This window comes from Colletotrichum costaricense (assembly GCF_030867565.1).
Source record: "Colletotrichum costaricense strain IMI 309622 chromosome Unknown Scaffold_2.1, whole genome shotgun sequence".
In the NCBI taxonomy this organism is placed as follows: Eukaryota; Fungi; Ascomycota; class Sordariomycetes; order Glomerellales; family Glomerellaceae; genus Colletotrichum; species Colletotrichum costaricense.
Genome location: NW_026848231.1, coordinates 2,323,543 through 2,341,398, shown reverse-complemented (window position 1 = coordinate 2,341,398; position 17,856 = coordinate 2,323,543). Strand labels below are relative to the sequence as shown.

Here is a 17,856-nt window from a genome sequence, read left to right as displayed (position 1 = left end):
CGCCAGGTGCCGAACACCGGAGTTTCACGATGACTTGTACAGCGACTCTGAGGCAGGCAGGTTGGTCGATTGGACGTTGCTGCGAGAGGCCCCTATGCCGATGGAGGTGGAGTGGGCAGGACAGGACTCAGGAGCGGTATCCGTACGTAGACAGAAGAAAAAACAATGACAAAGGAAAAAAAAAAAAAAAAAAGGAGGACAGAAAAGGGTCCTAGAGTTTGCTGCCCAGATTGTAAAGAGGAACAAGGGTCTGGCCCCCAGCATCTCCATGATTAACCACATCTGCTACCACTGTGGCACTGTGGCACTGTAACTCCTCCGTGTCGTATCCAAGCCTAGCCGGCGAGTGAGGACAACCTGAGGAAATAACCTGGAATTGACGTGGTGCGTGCCCTTCCGTGGTCTGTATCAGTCTCGTTGTATTTCCAAGTACCCCAAGCTAAGGTACGCTTGAGACTTGAGTCCGGCCCAGGTAGAACCGGAAGTTGGGGAAAGGCATGCAAGTAATCAGACCCAACACCCGGCGCGTCGGAGGGACGACAGTCACAGGGCACTCTCCAAGTTATCTTCCACTAATAAAGCCCTGATTAGGAAACCTACCAACGTGAAGCTATCTTGGGATGATATCATGATTAGGGCGAGATGTTGATATGGAGATGCGACCTTGATATCACGGATATGATATTCAACCGTTTCTTTCACTTTTTTTCGATTCTGTATATTGCAAAATTTCTCGACCATGGTGAACTTGCGTGCAAATGAGAAACGAGAAAGGAAGCAGGGGCGAAGCAGTCAGTCAGCCAGCCAGCTGGGCATTGTTTGTGCACTCTTTGTGCCTGCTCTGCCCAAGGTGCCTTCCTTGCTCAGGTATCAATCTTTCTGTACGGATCCAAGACAGGCTGACCCAAGAACACCTTACTACCTAGGCATGCACCTTCCTAGGCTTTGGAACACAAGACAAAGACAACATGCTCAGTCAGGCAATCAAAATACATATGAGTACGAAGCCAGCTGAAGAAGTGAGGCTGAATGAGATGGCTCTTTACTGACGTTGCCTCAACTTCAGCACCGACCTGTTGATGGCTACCTTATTACCTACCTACCTTAAAACAGGCTACTTTGATGATGAATAATGCTTTGGCTGCCTGTGTAAGCTGACCGACCAAGAGGGTTATGCCGCCAGACTGAGAGAGCGATAGGCAAGTGATGAATGGAAAGATAATTGAAATCAGAGGGCCCTTCCACGAATGGAATCCACCTCACACTGTCTTTTGTGCGTGGCAATTGCGGGTCCGATACCGTGTTGATAAGCGAGAGATTTGGTTAGCAACGCACTGTCATCCCGCCAAAAAAGGATGGGTCGGGGCCTTCTTCACTGGGGTATGGATACCCGTAGAGGTTGGGACTCGGGAGGGAGCGCGGGTGCTTCACCTCGCCTGAGTGAATAAGGTAGGTCTCGCTTCAGTGAATTGATGCCAACACCCACGTGAGAAATGGTGAGATGAGATAGATATACGATCATCTGTTCAAATAAACAGCGAACAAATGGAGACCAAGATGGCTTCATCACTGATTTGGCAATAGACTTTCGTCTGTACCTGGAAGGTGAGGGCGAGGGCGAGAGGGCGAGGGCGGGCGAGTGAATGGAGAAAAAGGTCTGAGGCGGGTGTGGGCGCGGCGCGGGCTTATGAGGAGGTACTTAACGCAATGTACCTTTTCCCTGGGTCCTTCCCTCCCACTCACACCCAGGTCCACGCCATATTATCTCGTCGCCCAAAATTTTTTTGGTCGTTTCTCCTTCTAAACCTACCACAAACACCGAAACTGGTCCAGGTGGAATAATTTTTCCTTCACCAGAGAGACCCTTTCCGAATCGACAGTTTCTTCTGTAGCTCACCCTTCAGAAGACGACTCTCTCCTCCTCTGCAGTACCCGCCGGTCAAAGGACACCTTTATTTGGTTTCTTCCAAGACCCGTTGCGTAGGCAGACAGACCTTGTTGCCCCCCTCTCCACCCCCATCGCCTAGCGATATTTCCTTCCTGCCGTCAAGGAATCCACGAGCACTCACCCGCAACAACAAAAAATCTCTCCTCCCGCATCCACCTTTTGGACCGAGTCGACTTCGCAACCTCCGAAACGATCCGATCCATCTTTTTGCGAGGAATTTTTTCTCCTTGGAGTTCTTCTTGACACGGTCATTCATTAATTGAATTTCTGCGATCCGTCACCAAAACCGTACCCGAAATCGAATCCGTGATTCGGCACCCGAGCGATCGTCCCAGTTGCCGCACCTTGGACAACTATCCGACACCGACGTCAGCTTCGTTTCGACACGGTTCTTCATCAACGCTACTTTCTACACGAACAGACGCGCTACGACGAGATTCCACATATGACTTCGACTGCCAGCCCTCAGTCCAACCCGGCGCCCACCCCCTCTGCTGCGACTTCGGCTCCTTCATATGCTTCCGCTGCCGGTGCGAACAAGAAGCAAGCCTCCACGCCGCTGATTGCGACGGGATCCAACCCACCAGTGGTGGTCGGTGGCTCCTCTGCGCAAAATGCAAAGCCGTCTGCTCCTTCACCAGTAAATGGACGTCCTCCTATCACACCTGCTGTGCCTGCTGCCCCTGCCGTCCCTCACGGCTCTTCCGCCAACAACATGAACGGAAGCGCACCCGATCACGCTCGCAAGAGCTCCGTTACCCTCAGCGCCAACGGCCCCAACAGCTTCGCTCCCAACGGCGGACCCGTCGGTGGTGCAAAGCCCGGCATTCAGTTCGGATACAACTCTCCTGCTGTCGCGCACAGCACCCCTCAAGCTACCGCCGCTCCGATCCCTATTCCTGGATCCAACCAGAGAGTGCCTTCTCCCGCGCACTCTCCCTCTCCTATCCCTCAGCCCTCTGCTAGCGGTGGCCGTCCCCCTTCGGGCATGGCTCAGCCCAACGCGATGACCTTTGGCAGTCTCGGAAGCGATGGCGATGTAAGTGATATCAGTCCCGTCCTCTTCGGACACCCTGCTTGCGTTCGCGACACTGACTTGCAATTTTTCTTTCAGCGCCACATGAGACAAGCCTCTACTCCCCAGAGCCAGGCCGCTCTTCCTGCGATGCCCGGCCAGCACATCCGACGCGAGTCCGGCGTTTCTCAGCACAGCGACGCCCCTGGTCCTAACCAAGGCCCAGGCCGTGGAGGTTTCCAGCCCCAGGGCGGCCGTGGTCGTGGTTTCAACCCTCACCAGCCCCCGTACCAGGCTAACATGGGATTCCCCCCGAACCAACAGCAGTACAGAAACGGTCAGGGCCGCGGCGGTATGCCGCCTGCCTTCCACCCCGGAAGACCCATGCAACCCTACCCGAACTCGCCTCAGCCGGCCCGAAGCCCTGCTCTGGCCCATTCTCAGCCCGGCCACTCCCAGCCCGGAACCCCGAACATGCCTCCGGCGCAGATGCATCCCATGCCGATGCCAGCTCCCTCTCCTCAGTATTACCAGCAGGGCCCGCCCCCAAATGTAATTCCCCCTCCCTTTCAAGATCTTTCTGTTCCGTCGAATCTGGGTGCTGCTTTCGTTCCTTCCTTCAAGAGCAAAAAGAAGAACCTGAAGCACTGGGAGAAGTCTTCCCATGTGAAGTCGAGACATGTGGATTCCTCGCATGACTTGCCGTTCGACTCCAGCAGACCTCGGCGCCATAACAAGCATGGAGAGCAGCTTTGGGCCGACCGTAACGGTCTGAACCCGAGTTACTGTTCAGACTTTGGCGACCATGGCATCACTGAGCTGGCCTACGTGTCGACTGAACCTAGTGGCTTTTGTCAACTCTCTCGTCCCCCAGTCCCCCCTATCGATCTCTCTCCTGAAAGCGGTAATTACGAAAGATTGCTAACTCAAACAAAGGCACAGTACGGCTACCCTCCCCAGGCAAACCATCAGTTCGACCAGTTTGGCCGACCCATCTACTATAACCAGATGGGATACATGCCCTCGCCTGGAGCGCCCCCGGCTTTCCAGCCTGGCTACGCCCCGCCTGCATTCCACCAGCCTGCGCCGACTGCCATGTCGCGCACCTCCTCTCACTCTGAGCGTCCCTCCTCTAGCACTGGCCAGCCGAGCCAGCCTGTTGTTGTGTCTGGTACTCCCCAGCCTCAGAACGCACAAGTCAAGCCCCCAGTTGTCGCGTCATCGGGCAACTTCGTCCGCCCCAAGAAGAGTGCCGCCATTGTTATCAAGAACGCTGCCGGCGAAGCGGTTGACTTCAAGAAGAGTATCAAGACTCCGTCGTCGCCTGCCCCTCCTATCGTCCAGCAGTCCAAGACTCCCCCCATCGTCTCCTCTACACCTACTCCTCCCCCTAAGTCCGCAACGCCCTCCCACGCTCGCACAGACAGCCAGGCTACTCCCAAGACTCGTCAAGAGATTCAGGATGAGCTGAGAGCCAAGATCCAGCAGGCCAAGGGTGGCGAGGACAAGGCGAAGGAAGAGGCCGATGCTAAGGCCAAGGCCGCTGATGAAGAGAAGAAGGCTGCCGAGGCCAAGGAAGAAGCCCGCAAGGCTGAGGAGAAGGCAAAGGAAGACGCTCGCAAGGCTGAGGAAGAAGCCGAAGCGAAGCGCAAGGCCGACGAGGAAGAGAAGGCCAAGGCTGCTGCCGCTGAGGAAGAGAAGAAGGCTGCTGAGGCCAAGGCCAAGGCGGAGGCTGAGAAGGCGGCTGAGAAGCCTGCCGAGAAGCCTGCCGCCTCTGCCGCCGATGAGGAGGACGAGATGGAGCGCATGATTCGCGAAATGGAGGAGGAAGATGCTCGTCGCGAGAAGGCTGCTGCCGAGTACGCCGCCAAGAAGCAAGCCGAGAAGGAGGCACAGAAGAAGCTTGACGAGGCAAACAAGGCTACCAACGCTGCTGAGGCTGACCGCAAGCTCCGTGAGGCTGAGCGCGAGATGGAACGTCTCGAAGAGGAGAAGGAGAGAAAGCGTGCACAGGGCGGAAACACCCCTTCCGTCGCCGAGCTGCTCGCTGGAAAGACTGGTGACAGCGAGCCCGCAAAGGTTGGCGATGTTGCCGACAAGCTGTCCAACCTCAGCATCGGTGACTCCAAGGCTTCGACCCCCACCGAGGCTTCCGCTCCCAAGGCTACTCCCACCGAGAAGCGCGGCCCCAAGCCGTCGCCTCTCAACTTGGCTCCCCTCAACACCAAGCCTGTTGAGCCGCCCCAACCCAGCGCTGCTCTTCAGTCCTTGAAGTCTGCCCGATTCTTGACTGTCATGAACCAAGACCTGTACCCTGCCGGTATCAGCTCTCCCAACCCTGCCTTGAACGCTGCCGTCGCCAAGAAGGGCAAGACTTTCAAGTACGATGCTCAGTTCTTGCTGCAGTTCCAGAAGGTCTTCACCGAGCAGCCTTCCACAGAGTTCCACCAGCAAGTCAAGTCCCTCATTGGTGACAACGATGGTTCTCGCTCTGCTTCTACCCCTCGTGCTGGTTCCGGACGTGGTGGCTCCCAACGTGGCGCCGCTGCACCTCAAGTCGGTGCTATGGGCAGCTTCCGTGGTCCCTCTAACAACGTCCGCGGCACGACTTCTGCTGAACGGTTCGCTATGGCTAACGCAGCTATGGGCTCAGGTGGCGGTCCCGTTGGCAATATGGGCACTTTCCGCCAATTCCCTGGTCCTCAGATGGTGAACCGCACTCCCTCTTCCTCCAACATGGGTCCCAACTCTCCCCGTACCCGCTCTGCCAGAGGTGGTGGCAGCAGACGTAACGACTACAACGCCAAGGATGCGCAGGCAGCCAAGACCATGCCTCTCACGGCTGGCATGGAGCTCAAGCCCATCACTGTCTCCGCTTCAGGCTGGAAGCCGACCAGCGTCGGCAAGGGCCCCTCAGCTTCAGGACCTACTCCTGGCGGCGACCACATGGATCCCCAGATGGTTCAGCGCAAGGTCAAGGCTGCACTCAACAAGATGACTCCGGAGAAGTTCGACAAGATTGCCGATCAGATTCTGGCCATCGCGGGCCAGTCCAAGGACGAGTCCGATGGCCGCACTCTCCGCCAGGTGATTCAGCTCACCTTCGAGAAGGCCACCGACGAGGCTCACTGGGCTTCCATGTACGCCAAGTTCTGCAAGCGTATGCTTGACACGATGAGCCCTGAGATCCGCGATGAGAATATCAAGGACAAGAACGGTGTCGTTGTTAGCGGTGGTGCCTTGTTCCGCAAGTACCTTCTCAACCGTTGTCAGGAGGAGTTCGAGCGCGGCTGGAAGGTCAACCTGCCCACCAAGCCGGAGGAAGACGAGGGCAAGCCCCAAACGAACGAGGCCGCCATGCTTTCCGACGAGTACTACATCGCTGCTGCCGCCAAGCGTCGCGGTCTTGGTCTCGTCCAATTCATTGGTGAGCTATACAAGCTTGGCATGTTGACGGAGCGCATCATGCACGAGTGTGTTCGCAAGCTTGTCGACTACGAGGGTATCCCCGACGAGGCTGAGATAGAGTCTCTCTCCAAGTTGTTGAGAACCATTGGTAACAACCTTGACGCTTCGGAGAAGGGCAAGGCCTTGATGAACGTCTACTTCGACCGCATCCAGCACATGATGGACATGCCCGAGCTTCCCAGCAGATTGAAGTTCATGCTCTTGGACGTCCTCGATCTTCGCAAGGCTGGCTGGGCTTCTAAGGAGGCAAACAAGGGCCCCAAGACTCTTGATGAGATTCGCGCAGAGGTATGATATCCCAACCCCCATCTTTACAGAATACTGTTTACTGACTCCTTCCGTAGGCTGAGGCAGCTGCTGCCCAGAAGGCAATGGAGAACCAGCGCGGCGGCAGCCAACGCGGTCCCGGCGGCCGCCCCAATGTCGGCCGTGGCGATTCTCGCAACTTCTCCTCTGGCTACATGCAGGCCCAGTCCAACCAAGTCGGTATGGACGACCTGCGTCGCCTGAAGGGCTCGACGAGCAGAGCTGCCAGTGGCAACATCTCTCTTGGCCCCACCTCCATGTTCAGCTCTCGCAGCAACAGCGGACGCAGACTCGGACCTGGTGGCTCTCTCGGCCGCCCTGGCGAGGACTCTGGTGCTTCATCCCGCACCGGCACTCCCCCCACCACCCAACATCAAAACGCATTCAGGTAGGCTATTCCGCGCTTCTAACAATCATCCTAGTTCGTAACTAACCATCCTGATAGTGCACTCGCCAACTTGGACAGCGAAACCCCGGCTTCTCCTCCTTCGACTGCTGCCTCTCCTGCACTGTCCAAGGCTGTTCCCGACAGCTCTGCTGCCGAGAGCAAATGAGAGTAGCCGAGTATTTCCTTTTCCAATAAGTCATTGCATTTAAGCAAATAGACAGGGGGCGGGGGCTGTTTCGTGCATTTACACAGAGGACTTTCAGAGTTCGTGTTTCAAAAGTTACCCTGATCTTTGCTGCGGACCATGATACCTCGAAAGAATACCGACATAGACGATTCACACTGAGATGACCTCTCACCAGGAAAAGAGGTTCTCCATTTTCGGACTCCGGATGTTTCATTTCCACATTCGGCCCTCTTCAACCCGATCGCATCAACTTCATGATGCGCTCAAACACAAGACACACACCGTGTTTTATTCCTTTTCTAATACGAGTTCACGACGCTTTATGGGTCTTCTTCTACGTGCCTGGCTGCATGGGGACCAGTGGCTAGGAAATGGTTAAATGCAGACAGGCCAGACGTACGAAGGAAGAGACGACCCCGGGAGAGTCCATCCAGCAACGGGGAGCTCATGCGCACGTTATGAGAGTGCGCGAATTTGCTCTTTAAGGCGGGACATCAAAAAGCATACGCAGGAGCGTCGGCAAGGTCGTGATCCTGTTTCGAATGCAAAAAAGGGGATTTAGGAATCTGTTCAGAAGAGGATTTTCGTCTTTTTTTCCATCCTTTTGGCATTGGCTTGGTCATCACTGGCAGGTCTCTCGACGTCACAAACACTTATTTTGGGCGTGGTTCCCGGTCATGGGAGGGAGTGGACTGGTCCAGCACCCATCTCTGTCCACTATGAAGGCAGAGAGGTGCTCGGTGAAAGGGCCAGGACTCGGGGGTTCAGGTCACTGGTCGCCAACAGTGGCTTGCTCCTCTGGTCTAGGCATCTTCGCCGGCGGAAACAGGACTGGTGAGGGGATAATCGACCGGGCGTGGAGGGACCTAATGCTTTCTCTGACTTTGTACATTTAATTCGGCAGCGAGCTTGCCAGTGGACCTAGCCCTAAGAAAGAAGAGACTACATTGTTCACAACGTTTCTTGTGTTCATAATCCGTGATCATGTGCATATGATGACTGTTCCTCATGAATGCAAGCTAAGACAACCTGTAAGGGCAAACGATCGACTCAGTCCCTCGAACGTCTACCACATCGACATATTGATGAACGGGAACGCGAGAAAGCAGCAGTCTTCGACATTGAACTTCAAGTCTCCAGGGTACGAAGACCGCGAATTACATATGCGGTGGCAGGAAGGATAAGGTTGTGTGAATAAGCGCTTTGAAATGATATTAACCATGTTTCCTACGTCAACAACAAAACATGTCCAGAGGCTAGGTTTGCCCGCCTCGATTTCCCCAAGTCCAACCAGAAACTCCGAGCTCTCCAACGCCCACAGTCATCATCATATCCTCCTCTAAAAGCAAGTTCAAATACTAAGCCAGAACGTAGAAGCCAGCCTCCGAACCAACTCCTCAGGAGCTTCCGTCATGCCCAAAACTTCCCATCCCAATCATTATCAGCTGTCCTTTGTGTACAAACCCCGTGTGGTGGCACGTCGCCTCATGCTGCAGCAAGAAGCTTGTTGAAGCCCAGCTTAGCAAACAGAGTATCCATGGCAACCCATTGCCTACCGCACTTGTCGAGATACTTGTCCACTACGCCCTTGACAGTGCCAAATCGAACGCGGTTGTGCTCCGCCATCGCGAGAACCTTATCCTTGTGTTCGCGTGGAATGTCATTCCCATTCTCTGCTGAAGCCTTGGTCTTGGCCTTGTCAACGTCCCAGAGACTGGCGTAGTATACGAGCTGGTTGTAAATTGCCTTCTCGGTGTACTCATAGCGCATGCGACCAAGGCAATCCCGCGCAAGGCCCTTGGGACCTAGACAGCGCGTGCCGTAGACGTTCATTTGGCGAGTGCGCATGCCGCAGGCGGAATCATCGCAGACCAGCCAGCCCTCGTAGTAGCGTGCCGTTTGAGTTCGGAGTGCATGTTCGAGCTGGGCTACAATCGAGAGCGTTGAGATGGTGGCGCCGCAAGAGTCGCAAAGTACCCCTGATGCCGAGACGCGGTCAGGCTGTGCAAGCAGACCCTCGAATACGGAAGTCTTCTTGCATGCCCGGCAGCGGAGGGAGAGGCGGGCACATTCGGCGAAACGCACTTCGTCGGGAATTTGCGACTCCATAGGGTGAATCTCAACATCATTGCCTCCTCCACCATGTTGTTGGTCCTGGACTGACTTATACCTGCGGATGTCCAAGCCAAGGCACTCTGCAAGTTGAGAGCTCGAGGTCCCAACAATGTTCGCGCAGAGACGCTCGACTGGGGGGAAGATTTGCTTGCCAAGGTACCACTCGACATCCGGTGAGAGGCCAGAGTCAGCCTTCATGACATCTGGGGGAGAATAGGCCCTCTTCGGGGCAGGGTCGGAGCTCTGAGGATCGCCAGTGATGACATAGGAGATAACATCGCCACGGCGAACGTTCTTTCCTCTGGCAATTTCCCTCAACGCAACTTGGACCTGTGGCATAGAGTCCGCGTTGGGATATTCTGTGGGGGCCTTGCCGAGCTGTGTGAAGATGATGTACTTTTGCACCGGAATAGCTTGCTCACGCATCTTACCAGAGATCTCTCTGAGGTATTCGTGGATGCGCGAGATCGACCTCTCGGTTTCGTTGCCGGACAGAATCTCGTCGAGGATCTTGCTCGAGATTTCCTTGGACAGGCCACAGTACTCACGACGCTTCATGTCGAGACCTTTGACTTCCATCTTCTCAATGAACTTGCCATCCTTTTCAACCAAATTGATGGCAGCATATTTCTTTTTGGCCTGGAGCAAGATTCGGCGGAAAACATTGTCGATATCGATTTCCAAGAGTCTGTAACGCTCGTTGACGGCCTTCTTGAACTCTTGACCGACCTTGAAGGCATCGGACACATTCTCGACGTTGGCGTTGATCATGACGGAATCCGTGTCTCCATAAATGACCTGGAGCTGATTGCTCTCGGCGAGCTCCTTGGTGCTGCGCAGAATCTCACGGCCCTTGTACGTAGTTAAGACGGCAAGAGGGCGCGCGTAGAAACGGGACTTGGTGTAGCCCAAACATCCGTACATAGAGTTGGCCGTAAGTTTCAGCGCAAGCTGCTTGATATCCCAGGTGGCAAGCTGCTCTGGAGTTGCACTCTTGTCTTTCATCAAGGACTTGACTTGCTTTCTTCGGCCAACGAGTGTGGCAATGAGTCTGGGTAGGATGCCTTGCTCCTGGTCCTTAGGAACCTCTGGCACAGCCTCTTCGTCTTGTTCCTGTTGCGTGAGTTAGCGTCTGGTCTAGTTGTTAGAGGGAGACGAAGTAAATGTGCATACCATAGCAGATCTGTCCACAGTCGTGAAACAAATGTTGTACTCCTGGATGATGGAAGGGTACAGAGAGTTGAAGTCCATGACTAGGACAAACTTGTCGTAGAGGCCTTTCTCGGGTTCGAAAACGAGACCACCCTTGTATTTGTCCTTCTTTTTGCCGTCGCCCTCTTCGGCCTCATTTTCTTCCTGGGCCATTCTACCCCTGAAAGTTTGCTTATCAGGGCAAATGTACTTGTTGCGGTGGAACTCATGCAACAGAATGTATTCGTTGCGCTCGGCGCGAGTTCCGGTAAGGGTTCTCGCCCATGAGTTACCGGCCAAGTTGGTGAGGACCTTAGTTAAGGGAAGAAGCTGGACCTGTAAAGCAAGTGCGGTGATGAAGTGGGTATCAGCCTCCATGTGTGAGACGTAGTTCATCATACCATCCTTGGACTGGGTTGCCCATGTCTTGAGCGCAGCTTCATTGTCGATGTCCTGTCTGCGGTTGTTACCCGGCAAGTATAGACTGCACATTTCTGTCAAACTCCAAGATTGGCACTTGAACATGGCAGACTTTCCGGCATCGTTGGCCAGGTCGCAAAGCAAACGACCAGCCATGATTTGCCTCTCGGCGAAGACATTGCCACCAACCTTGTTCATGGAAGCTGGCCATTGCGTTCGCTTGAGTCGACCGAGTCGAGACCACTGGTGTGTCTTCTTCTCATGGAGACGGTTGAGCAGAACGCTGTAGTCGACTCCCTCCAACTGATGTCCTAGAATCACGTCTGGATCCACAACATCTAGCTGAGCAAGGAAGAACATGAGGATTTCTGACTCTTGGCGGAAGGTCTTGATGAGGCCTCTCTTCCTGTCCTTTGCCATATTTTCAAATCCGAGGGGAAATGCTGTCCCATGAGGACGAATGAGGGTAAATGTCCGGCAGGGAAGCTTCTCGGCCGGAGTTGGATCAGCCAAGGAAGCCTTCTCGTAGATGCGAGCGCTGATTGCGAGAATCTCTTGCTTGTTGGCCTTGGCGTTGAAGGCAGTTCGCAATGCGATACTCATCAAGGTCAGGGGAGGTGTATCGAGGTTGTCAGAGTCGCTCAACGTCGAGACCATGTTGGGGTGCTCGACGAGCACTTCGAGCTTGCAGTGAGAAGCGTTCTTGAGGGCACCAAAGTCGGCATCGGTAATCTTCAGCCAGCAGGGGCCCATGATGTTCTTCCACAGCACAAATTGCTCGAATAGCGCCGTGTTTGTGCCGAAAACACGCGAGAATGTGTCTCCCGTAGTCGTACTGTCAATGACAGGCTTTGTGTAGGGATAGAGACATTTCAAGTACTGAGCCTCTTTGGGAATGCCTGGAAGCTCGAATGCGTACTTTCTTGTGCATGCCTTGATCTTGAACATGCCAACGTTCATCTTGGTCATGAGAGCGTCAATCTCAGAGTAGACGTCCATCATCTCGACTTCCTCGCTTGTCTCTTCCCCGCCCTCGACCTTGGTCTCGCGGGGAAGGAAAAAGAGCTTGCGGAGAATGTTGTCGACCTTGACGAAGCAACTGACGTACAAGCCGGTTTTCTTGTTCAAGACCTTCCCAAAGAGACAGAGACTGCCGTTGACCTCGGTGTAGTCAGTCCAGAACATGTTGAGACTGCCGTCCTCCTCAATAGCATCCTTATAGTCTATCTTGCCGACGGTTCTAGCCTCCGCAGGGGAGCTTGAAACAACATTGAGCTGGTCGGTGATGTTGTTCCATGCTGACGAGTCGACTGATGGGGCGGCAGGCTTGACCGGGGAAGAGCTTAAAGGTGTAGGGTAGGGATCGGGCTTGACAAGTTTCTTCGGTGGTCTTGACCCTGTGATGTTGACACTAGCAGCAGTGACCGCACCAGCATGGGCAACCTCCATCATATCATCGTCTTCCTCATCCAGGGGCTCCGGCTTGACCATTGCCTTACGCTGGGCTACTTTAGCGGCTGGCGATGATGGCGCGGGGTCTTCGGACATGGGAACATCGTCCACAGTGATCGGAGCGGGGCTATCATCTCTGTCGTCGCCCATAGGGGGCAAATAGCCATCATCGACTGCTGAATTGTCGAATGTAGGAGATGATAGTCTGTCATCCACAGTCTTTGTTCTCTTGGTAAGTCGCGTCCTGGTGTCGAGGGCGGGAGAAAGCACACGGGCTCGGCGGCGCTCGGGGGATCTGTTACGTTTGGCTGACCGGGACGCAGGAGCGGGGATGTTGGCGTCGACCTCACCAAGGAGATCGGCAAGGAAATCGTCGTCTTCTTTCGTTTTGGCGACCTATGGCTCTTATTAGTACAACGTTTCTCTGGCTTTGGGCGCATCTGACGAACCTTCGGCTTGGCTTGTGTCTTGGTGGAACCCTTTGTGAAGTATTCGCTGATGTCTCTGTCATTGGCATCTCGCTTGGCCGCTTCTTCTTCGCGCTGCTTTTTTGCTACTGAGTGTCAGTATGATAGATCTTGCAAGCATACGGATTGAAATTTTCCTTACAGGCTTTGCTTGGCCTACCACGACCATTCACTGGCATATCCTCATCGCTTTCCGAATAGTATTGGGGCTGACGATCCCACTCCTCCCGACCATCGTCGGCATATCCCTCGCCATTGTCGTCAACAACGAAATCGTCTTGGTCCAGACGGTCTCTAATGATCTTCTTGTATTGGTTCTCGTCAACCTCTTCGTAAAGCTCGTCAACCTCCTCGACCTCGTAGTTGGCTCTCTTGCCAGACGCTCGCAGAGCCCGAAGCTCGGCCAGCTTCGAGCGTCTGTCGACCTTGGGCATGGTGGGCAGGGCTGGTATGTCGAATATTAGAGAGAAAGGTTAAAGTTCTCGAATGGACACTCAATTCATCGTATAGAGCAAGAAATTATTCGGCACCGGCGGTAGGTACTGAAAGATGTGGCGTGTCAAGCTGTGTTTGTATCGAGGAACGGAGTCGGCCTGTTGTGGGTGGGATAACACAAAGCACGGGATACATGTGCTCTATAATTTGGCCGTTCAGCCAGGGGCGGCGCGCGAGGAAAGTCGCGTTCGTGTTTGGCGACGCGTTTTTTGCTTAATTGCCGTCAGGCCAATTGGTCGAGTCTGCGCTAAACGCTACAAAGTGGGGGCACTCATAAAGAGGCCCGCCCCGCAACCAACGTCAGTGTTCTGCGCGACACGCTAAGCCATGCAGGACGCCCCAAAGACGCAGGCACAGGCATGGGAGCAAGCTCTCCGATAAGATAAGAGAGCTTGGGTAGGTACCTTAGTTGGTCGCAAAATTTCCCGGAGGCGCTTTCATGATTAGAGGAGGTCCTCGTGGAAAACTCCAGCACCACATAGCCTTCCGCCGCAAAAGACCCTCAAGAATGCTATCCTGCAAAGCCTGTCTCACAAGGGCGCTTCAGCCCTTGTCGGGAAAGGCCTCCTTCTCCGAACTATCGTCTACTTTACCCACCCTTCAATATGGCCCGCCGGGCAGCCAACGCCGACTTGCCCATAGAAAGGCAATACCCACGACTGCCGCAGGCAGAGCGTTCTTGAAAGAAGGAAAGGAAATAGAAAAGGACACCCACGGCAGCAGCGAGGAATTTGCAGAAAAGAGAAGGAAACAGAAGCTAGACTGGGCTGTGTCGAAACATCTCGAGCACCTGGAAAACCCCTTCAACATCGCCAAGCACGTCGAGGCCACACTCCAGAAGGGTCGCTTCGATGAGGCCCTTCTCCTTGTCCAGCGCGCCAGCGCCAAGGATACCGACCTCGTCGTGGCCTGGAACCACCTTATTAAGTACCAGATCATGGAGTTGAAGCGAGTCAACTTTGCCATCAGCCTCTTCAACGATATGAAGAAGCGCGGCCAATCACCCAACGAACAGACATTTACCATCATCTTCACCGGCTGTGCAAAGTCCCGCGAACCGAAGGCCGCCAGTGCCAAGGCTCTGGCTTTGTATAAAACGATGCTCAAGGAGGACGCAAAGATCAAGCCTAACTCGATACATGTCAACGCTGTGATCCAGTGCTGCGGCCGCGCAGGCGACGTCGAAAACATGTTCACACTGGCCGACTCGGCCGATGCCAAGTCAGGTCGCAAGAACACTGCTTACACGTACACGGCCATCATCAACACGCTACGCGCAGAGGCTGAAAATCAGGATAATCGCAAAGGGCAGTCTCTCCAACAGCACATCGATACGGTGGAGCAGACGATCACACGATGCAAGCATATATGGGAGGAGGTCATGCGCAACTGGCGTAACGGGAAGATGGAGATCGACGAGGATCTGGTGTGCGCCATGGGTCGTGTTCTGCTCCTCGGAGGTAATAAGGACAGAGGCAAGATTCTCACCATGCTCGAAGAGACCATGAGCGTCCGGAACTACAACCGTACGCCCACGGGAGACTATGCACACCGCATCAACGACGAGATGAAAGGTATCAGCGCGACTGGTAGCGCAAAGCGCAAAGCCACAGTCCTCTCACCAAAGATCAAATATGCCGTACCGCGGGCCAACACCCTATCCCTCGTTCTCGCTATCGTTCGCGAGCAAAAGCAGACCAAGCTGGGCGTGAAGTACTGGGACCTCTTTGTCCATTACTACGGCGTCAACCCCGACACAGACAATTATCACCAAATGATTCGTCTCTACGAGCGCAGCGGCTCAAGTAAAGACGCCGCGAAGGCTGTACAGCAGATGCCATCCGACAAACCTGTCCCTCCCATCGTCTATCGCCGCGCCCTCTCCGCCTGCATCAACAACAACATGAGCCAAAACGCGTTCTCCGACGCCACGTCCATCCTGAACACGATGCTCGCCCACGGCGCCGCGCAGAAAAACCCCGTGGACGTGCGCGCCCTCCTCATCTACATGAAGGCTGCCATCATCTGCCACTTCAACTTCCGCCAGATGGACAAGGCGGGCGACACCAAGGGCGCGAAGCGCGGCTACGCCCAGCAACTCGCCGCCGCCGTGGAAAATCTCTGGCAGCCCTTTTCCGCAGCCAAGGAAGCCTTGATCAAGTCCCAGGGCAAGGACGTGGCCCGGAAACGCGCCGAGGCTGTCGAAGATCTTGCTGACCTTGCTCGCAAGATGATTAGCGCTGTCGACAAGGTCGTCAACGAGAAGGCGCTCGCTGCCGATGAGGAAGCGTTCATCAGCCTCAAGGAGAAGCGGAGCAAGCTGAACCGGTTCGCGGTCGAGTTTACCGACCCGAACCAACGTATACAGGATGCTACGCCCGCAAAGAAGGACGAACAAGAGATGTTGGACTTGTAAAACATCATTGTTATGAACTGTACAATACAATGTAAAAACAATATCTGAGCCATGTGAACATACCGAAGATGTAGAACGACTCAAGCCTCGTTACACACATAGAACAAATACCCCAATCTCAATGTACATTTCTAAGCTTTGAACCATGATCCGACGCCGCCGTTCCTTGAAGACGCCCTGAATTGCAAAATCGAAGAAGGCAATGAAACTCCACTGAAGAAGAAAAAATATGGCAAAGTCTCTTTTGATCTAATAGTACACGCGCCTCCCTGGATAATGGAGAGATCTGCGCCCTCTCGAAAAAAGGAACCTTTCCCCATCTTTGCGCAGAAATCCACCCCCGATTTGTAAATTCTCGCCCCCCTTTTACGAGCAGAATCAGCATACACATGAAGTCGCCTAGGTATTTTCGACCCTTTCCCAAGCCCGCTTTCGAAAAATTTAACGCCCAAGTAGAAACCCCCGGCATTCGTAGTGTGGATACGACGTCTTTTCTTAGTGTTGTGCCTCCCGCCATAATTTGCCGTCTAGCACCGACCGGAATTGTTTCTCATCGTGTCATCTCGCCCCTCCCTTCATCGTCTGCCGCCACGGTTGAAGTTACGTCCTCTACGGTTGTTGTTGTTGTTGCCGGCCTTGCGAACGAGGTCGTCGCTGTACAGGCCGCCATTGTCCTCCTGCGTAGCCTCGGGGAATCCATTCATGCCGTCGACAAAGTTGCTTGATGTCGAGCGGGCGTTCGCGGGGCGGGTGGTGGGCTCCTTGTAGCCGCCGGGCTTGGGGTAGACCTTGATGATGCGTCCATCGGCCTGCAGTCGCCCTCAAATCAGTAAACAAATCTCAAACTGTGCCTGCGGTCGCCCCGTGCATAGCAGACGAGAGAGAGAAAGAGTGAGGGGGGTGAGGGGGGCAGGGGTTCCTTACCGTCTGGTTGTTGAACGTGGAAATGACCGCATCACCGCCCTCCTTCGTCGCAAAGACCATCTCCGCCAGGATCAGAGGCGTCGTCTTGATGATCCGACAGTCCAGCATCTCCCCGCCGACGGGCGTCATTGCGCTCTCGATGTCCGCCGCCGTCGTCCCCGGCGCAAAGTTCTGCGCCATCACCGCGAACGGCCCCGCCAGCCCTCTGATAGAGAGGCCTTGCTTGATCGCCGGTCCCGTGGGCACCACGTTCGCCACGGAGGTCATCTGCACGTCGGCCATGGCGCCCGAGCGCTCCATCGCGGCAGCTACTCTCGCCGCCTTCTGCTCGGCGCGTCGTCTGCTGTGGCTGTTGTTGCCGTTGCCCATCGACGCCGTGGTGGACGCGGCCCTTCCTCCTCCTCCTCCCGGCGCAGAGATGCGCGACGCGAGGCCGCCGGCGCCGGCGCTGTTGCCGTTATTGTTTCGTCCTCTACCGCCGCCATTCACCGTTCCGTGGAGGTCATGTGTCCAGTCGCCATCGATGTTGCCAGCGGGAAGGGCCTTAGGACCAAGGGATGCGGTGCGCGGCTGATTGCAGGATGGAAAGAACGTTAGCGAACGCTCGCTCGTCGATTTACTAAAAGCTAGGAACGAATGACGAGATGAGTTAAATGCGTACCTTCTTTGTGATGCCGACTCGGCTCGCCAGCGACGGCCCCGCGCCGGGCTTGAGCTTTGAAGGCGCGCTCTGCCGTCTATCCTTGGAGAAGATCTTCTGTGCCAGCGCCTCGTTCTTCTTCCTCTCTCGTCCTGCAGAGTGAAGCGAAACATCGCCCCGGTCAGCGATCCGTTCTGAATAGGCGGCGTCCAATCATGTAGTAAACAAAAGAGATTATACCTTGTTGGATGATCTTCTCAAAGTCGGTTGCTACCTTCGCCATGTTGATTGATCTCCTGGGCAAACAGTTTCGATCGGAGGGATGGAATGAGGTTAAGTGTGCTAGTCGCAACGGTCGAAAATGTAGGGGTGTCTGCGAGATCGAAGGCGGAAAGGGTGACAGGTTGAGAAAGGAGTGAGAAAG

At 54.8% G+C, this 17,856-nt stretch overlaps 5 protein-coding genes across 5 annotated transcripts; 3 read left to right on the top strand and 2 right to left on the bottom strand.

The window, feature by feature from the left end:
* Positions 1–1,206: 1,206 nt before the first annotated feature.
* On the top strand, positions 1,207–1,440 carry CCOS01_02434 (uncharacterized protein; the record flags this gene model as incomplete). Its single annotated transcript, XM_060450625.1, has 1 exon — positions 1,207–1,440. The coding sequence occupies one exon, from the start codon at positions 1,207–1,209 to the stop codon at positions 1,438–1,440; it is 234 nt and encodes a 77-aa protein (XP_060319275.1).
* Positions 1,441–2,393: 953 nt separating this feature from the next.
* On the top strand, positions 2,394–7,291 carry CCOS01_02433 (translation initiation factor 4F; the record flags this gene model as incomplete). The annotated part of the gene is made up of 4 exons (XM_060450624.1): positions 2,394–2,987; positions 3,063–6,719; positions 6,776–7,125; positions 7,183–7,291. The coding sequence occupies 4 exons, from the start codon at positions 2,394–2,396 to the stop codon at positions 7,289–7,291; spliced, it is 4,710 nt and encodes a 1,569-aa protein (XP_060319274.1).
* A 1,506-nt stretch (positions 7,292–8,797) lies between these two features.
* Positions 8,798–13,391, bottom strand: CCOS01_02432 (DNA polymerase; the record flags this gene model as incomplete). The annotated part of the gene is made up of 4 exons (XM_060450623.1): positions 8,798–10,540; positions 10,601–12,886; positions 12,940–13,043; positions 13,100–13,391. The coding sequence occupies 4 exons, from the start codon at positions 13,389–13,391 to the stop codon at positions 8,798–8,800; spliced, it is 4,425 nt and encodes a 1,474-aa protein (XP_060319273.1).
* A 569-nt stretch (positions 13,392–13,960) lies between these two features.
* On the top strand, positions 13,961–15,868 carry CCOS01_02431 (pentatricopeptide repeat domain-containing protein; the record flags this gene model as incomplete). Its single annotated transcript, XM_060450622.1, has 1 exon — positions 13,961–15,868. One exon carries the CDS (start codon positions 13,961–13,963, stop codon positions 15,866–15,868), a length of 1,908 nt encoding a protein of 635 aa, XP_060319272.1.
* A 575-nt stretch (positions 15,869–16,443) lies between these two features.
* Positions 16,444–17,715, bottom strand: CCOS01_02430 (uncharacterized protein; the record flags this gene model as incomplete). Its single annotated transcript, XM_060450621.1, has 4 exons — positions 16,444–16,677; positions 16,793–17,362; positions 17,454–17,584; positions 17,673–17,715. The coding sequence occupies 4 exons, from the start codon at positions 17,713–17,715 to the stop codon at positions 16,444–16,446; spliced, it is 978 nt and encodes a 325-aa protein (XP_060319271.1).
* Positions 17,716–17,856: the final 141 nt, after the last annotated feature.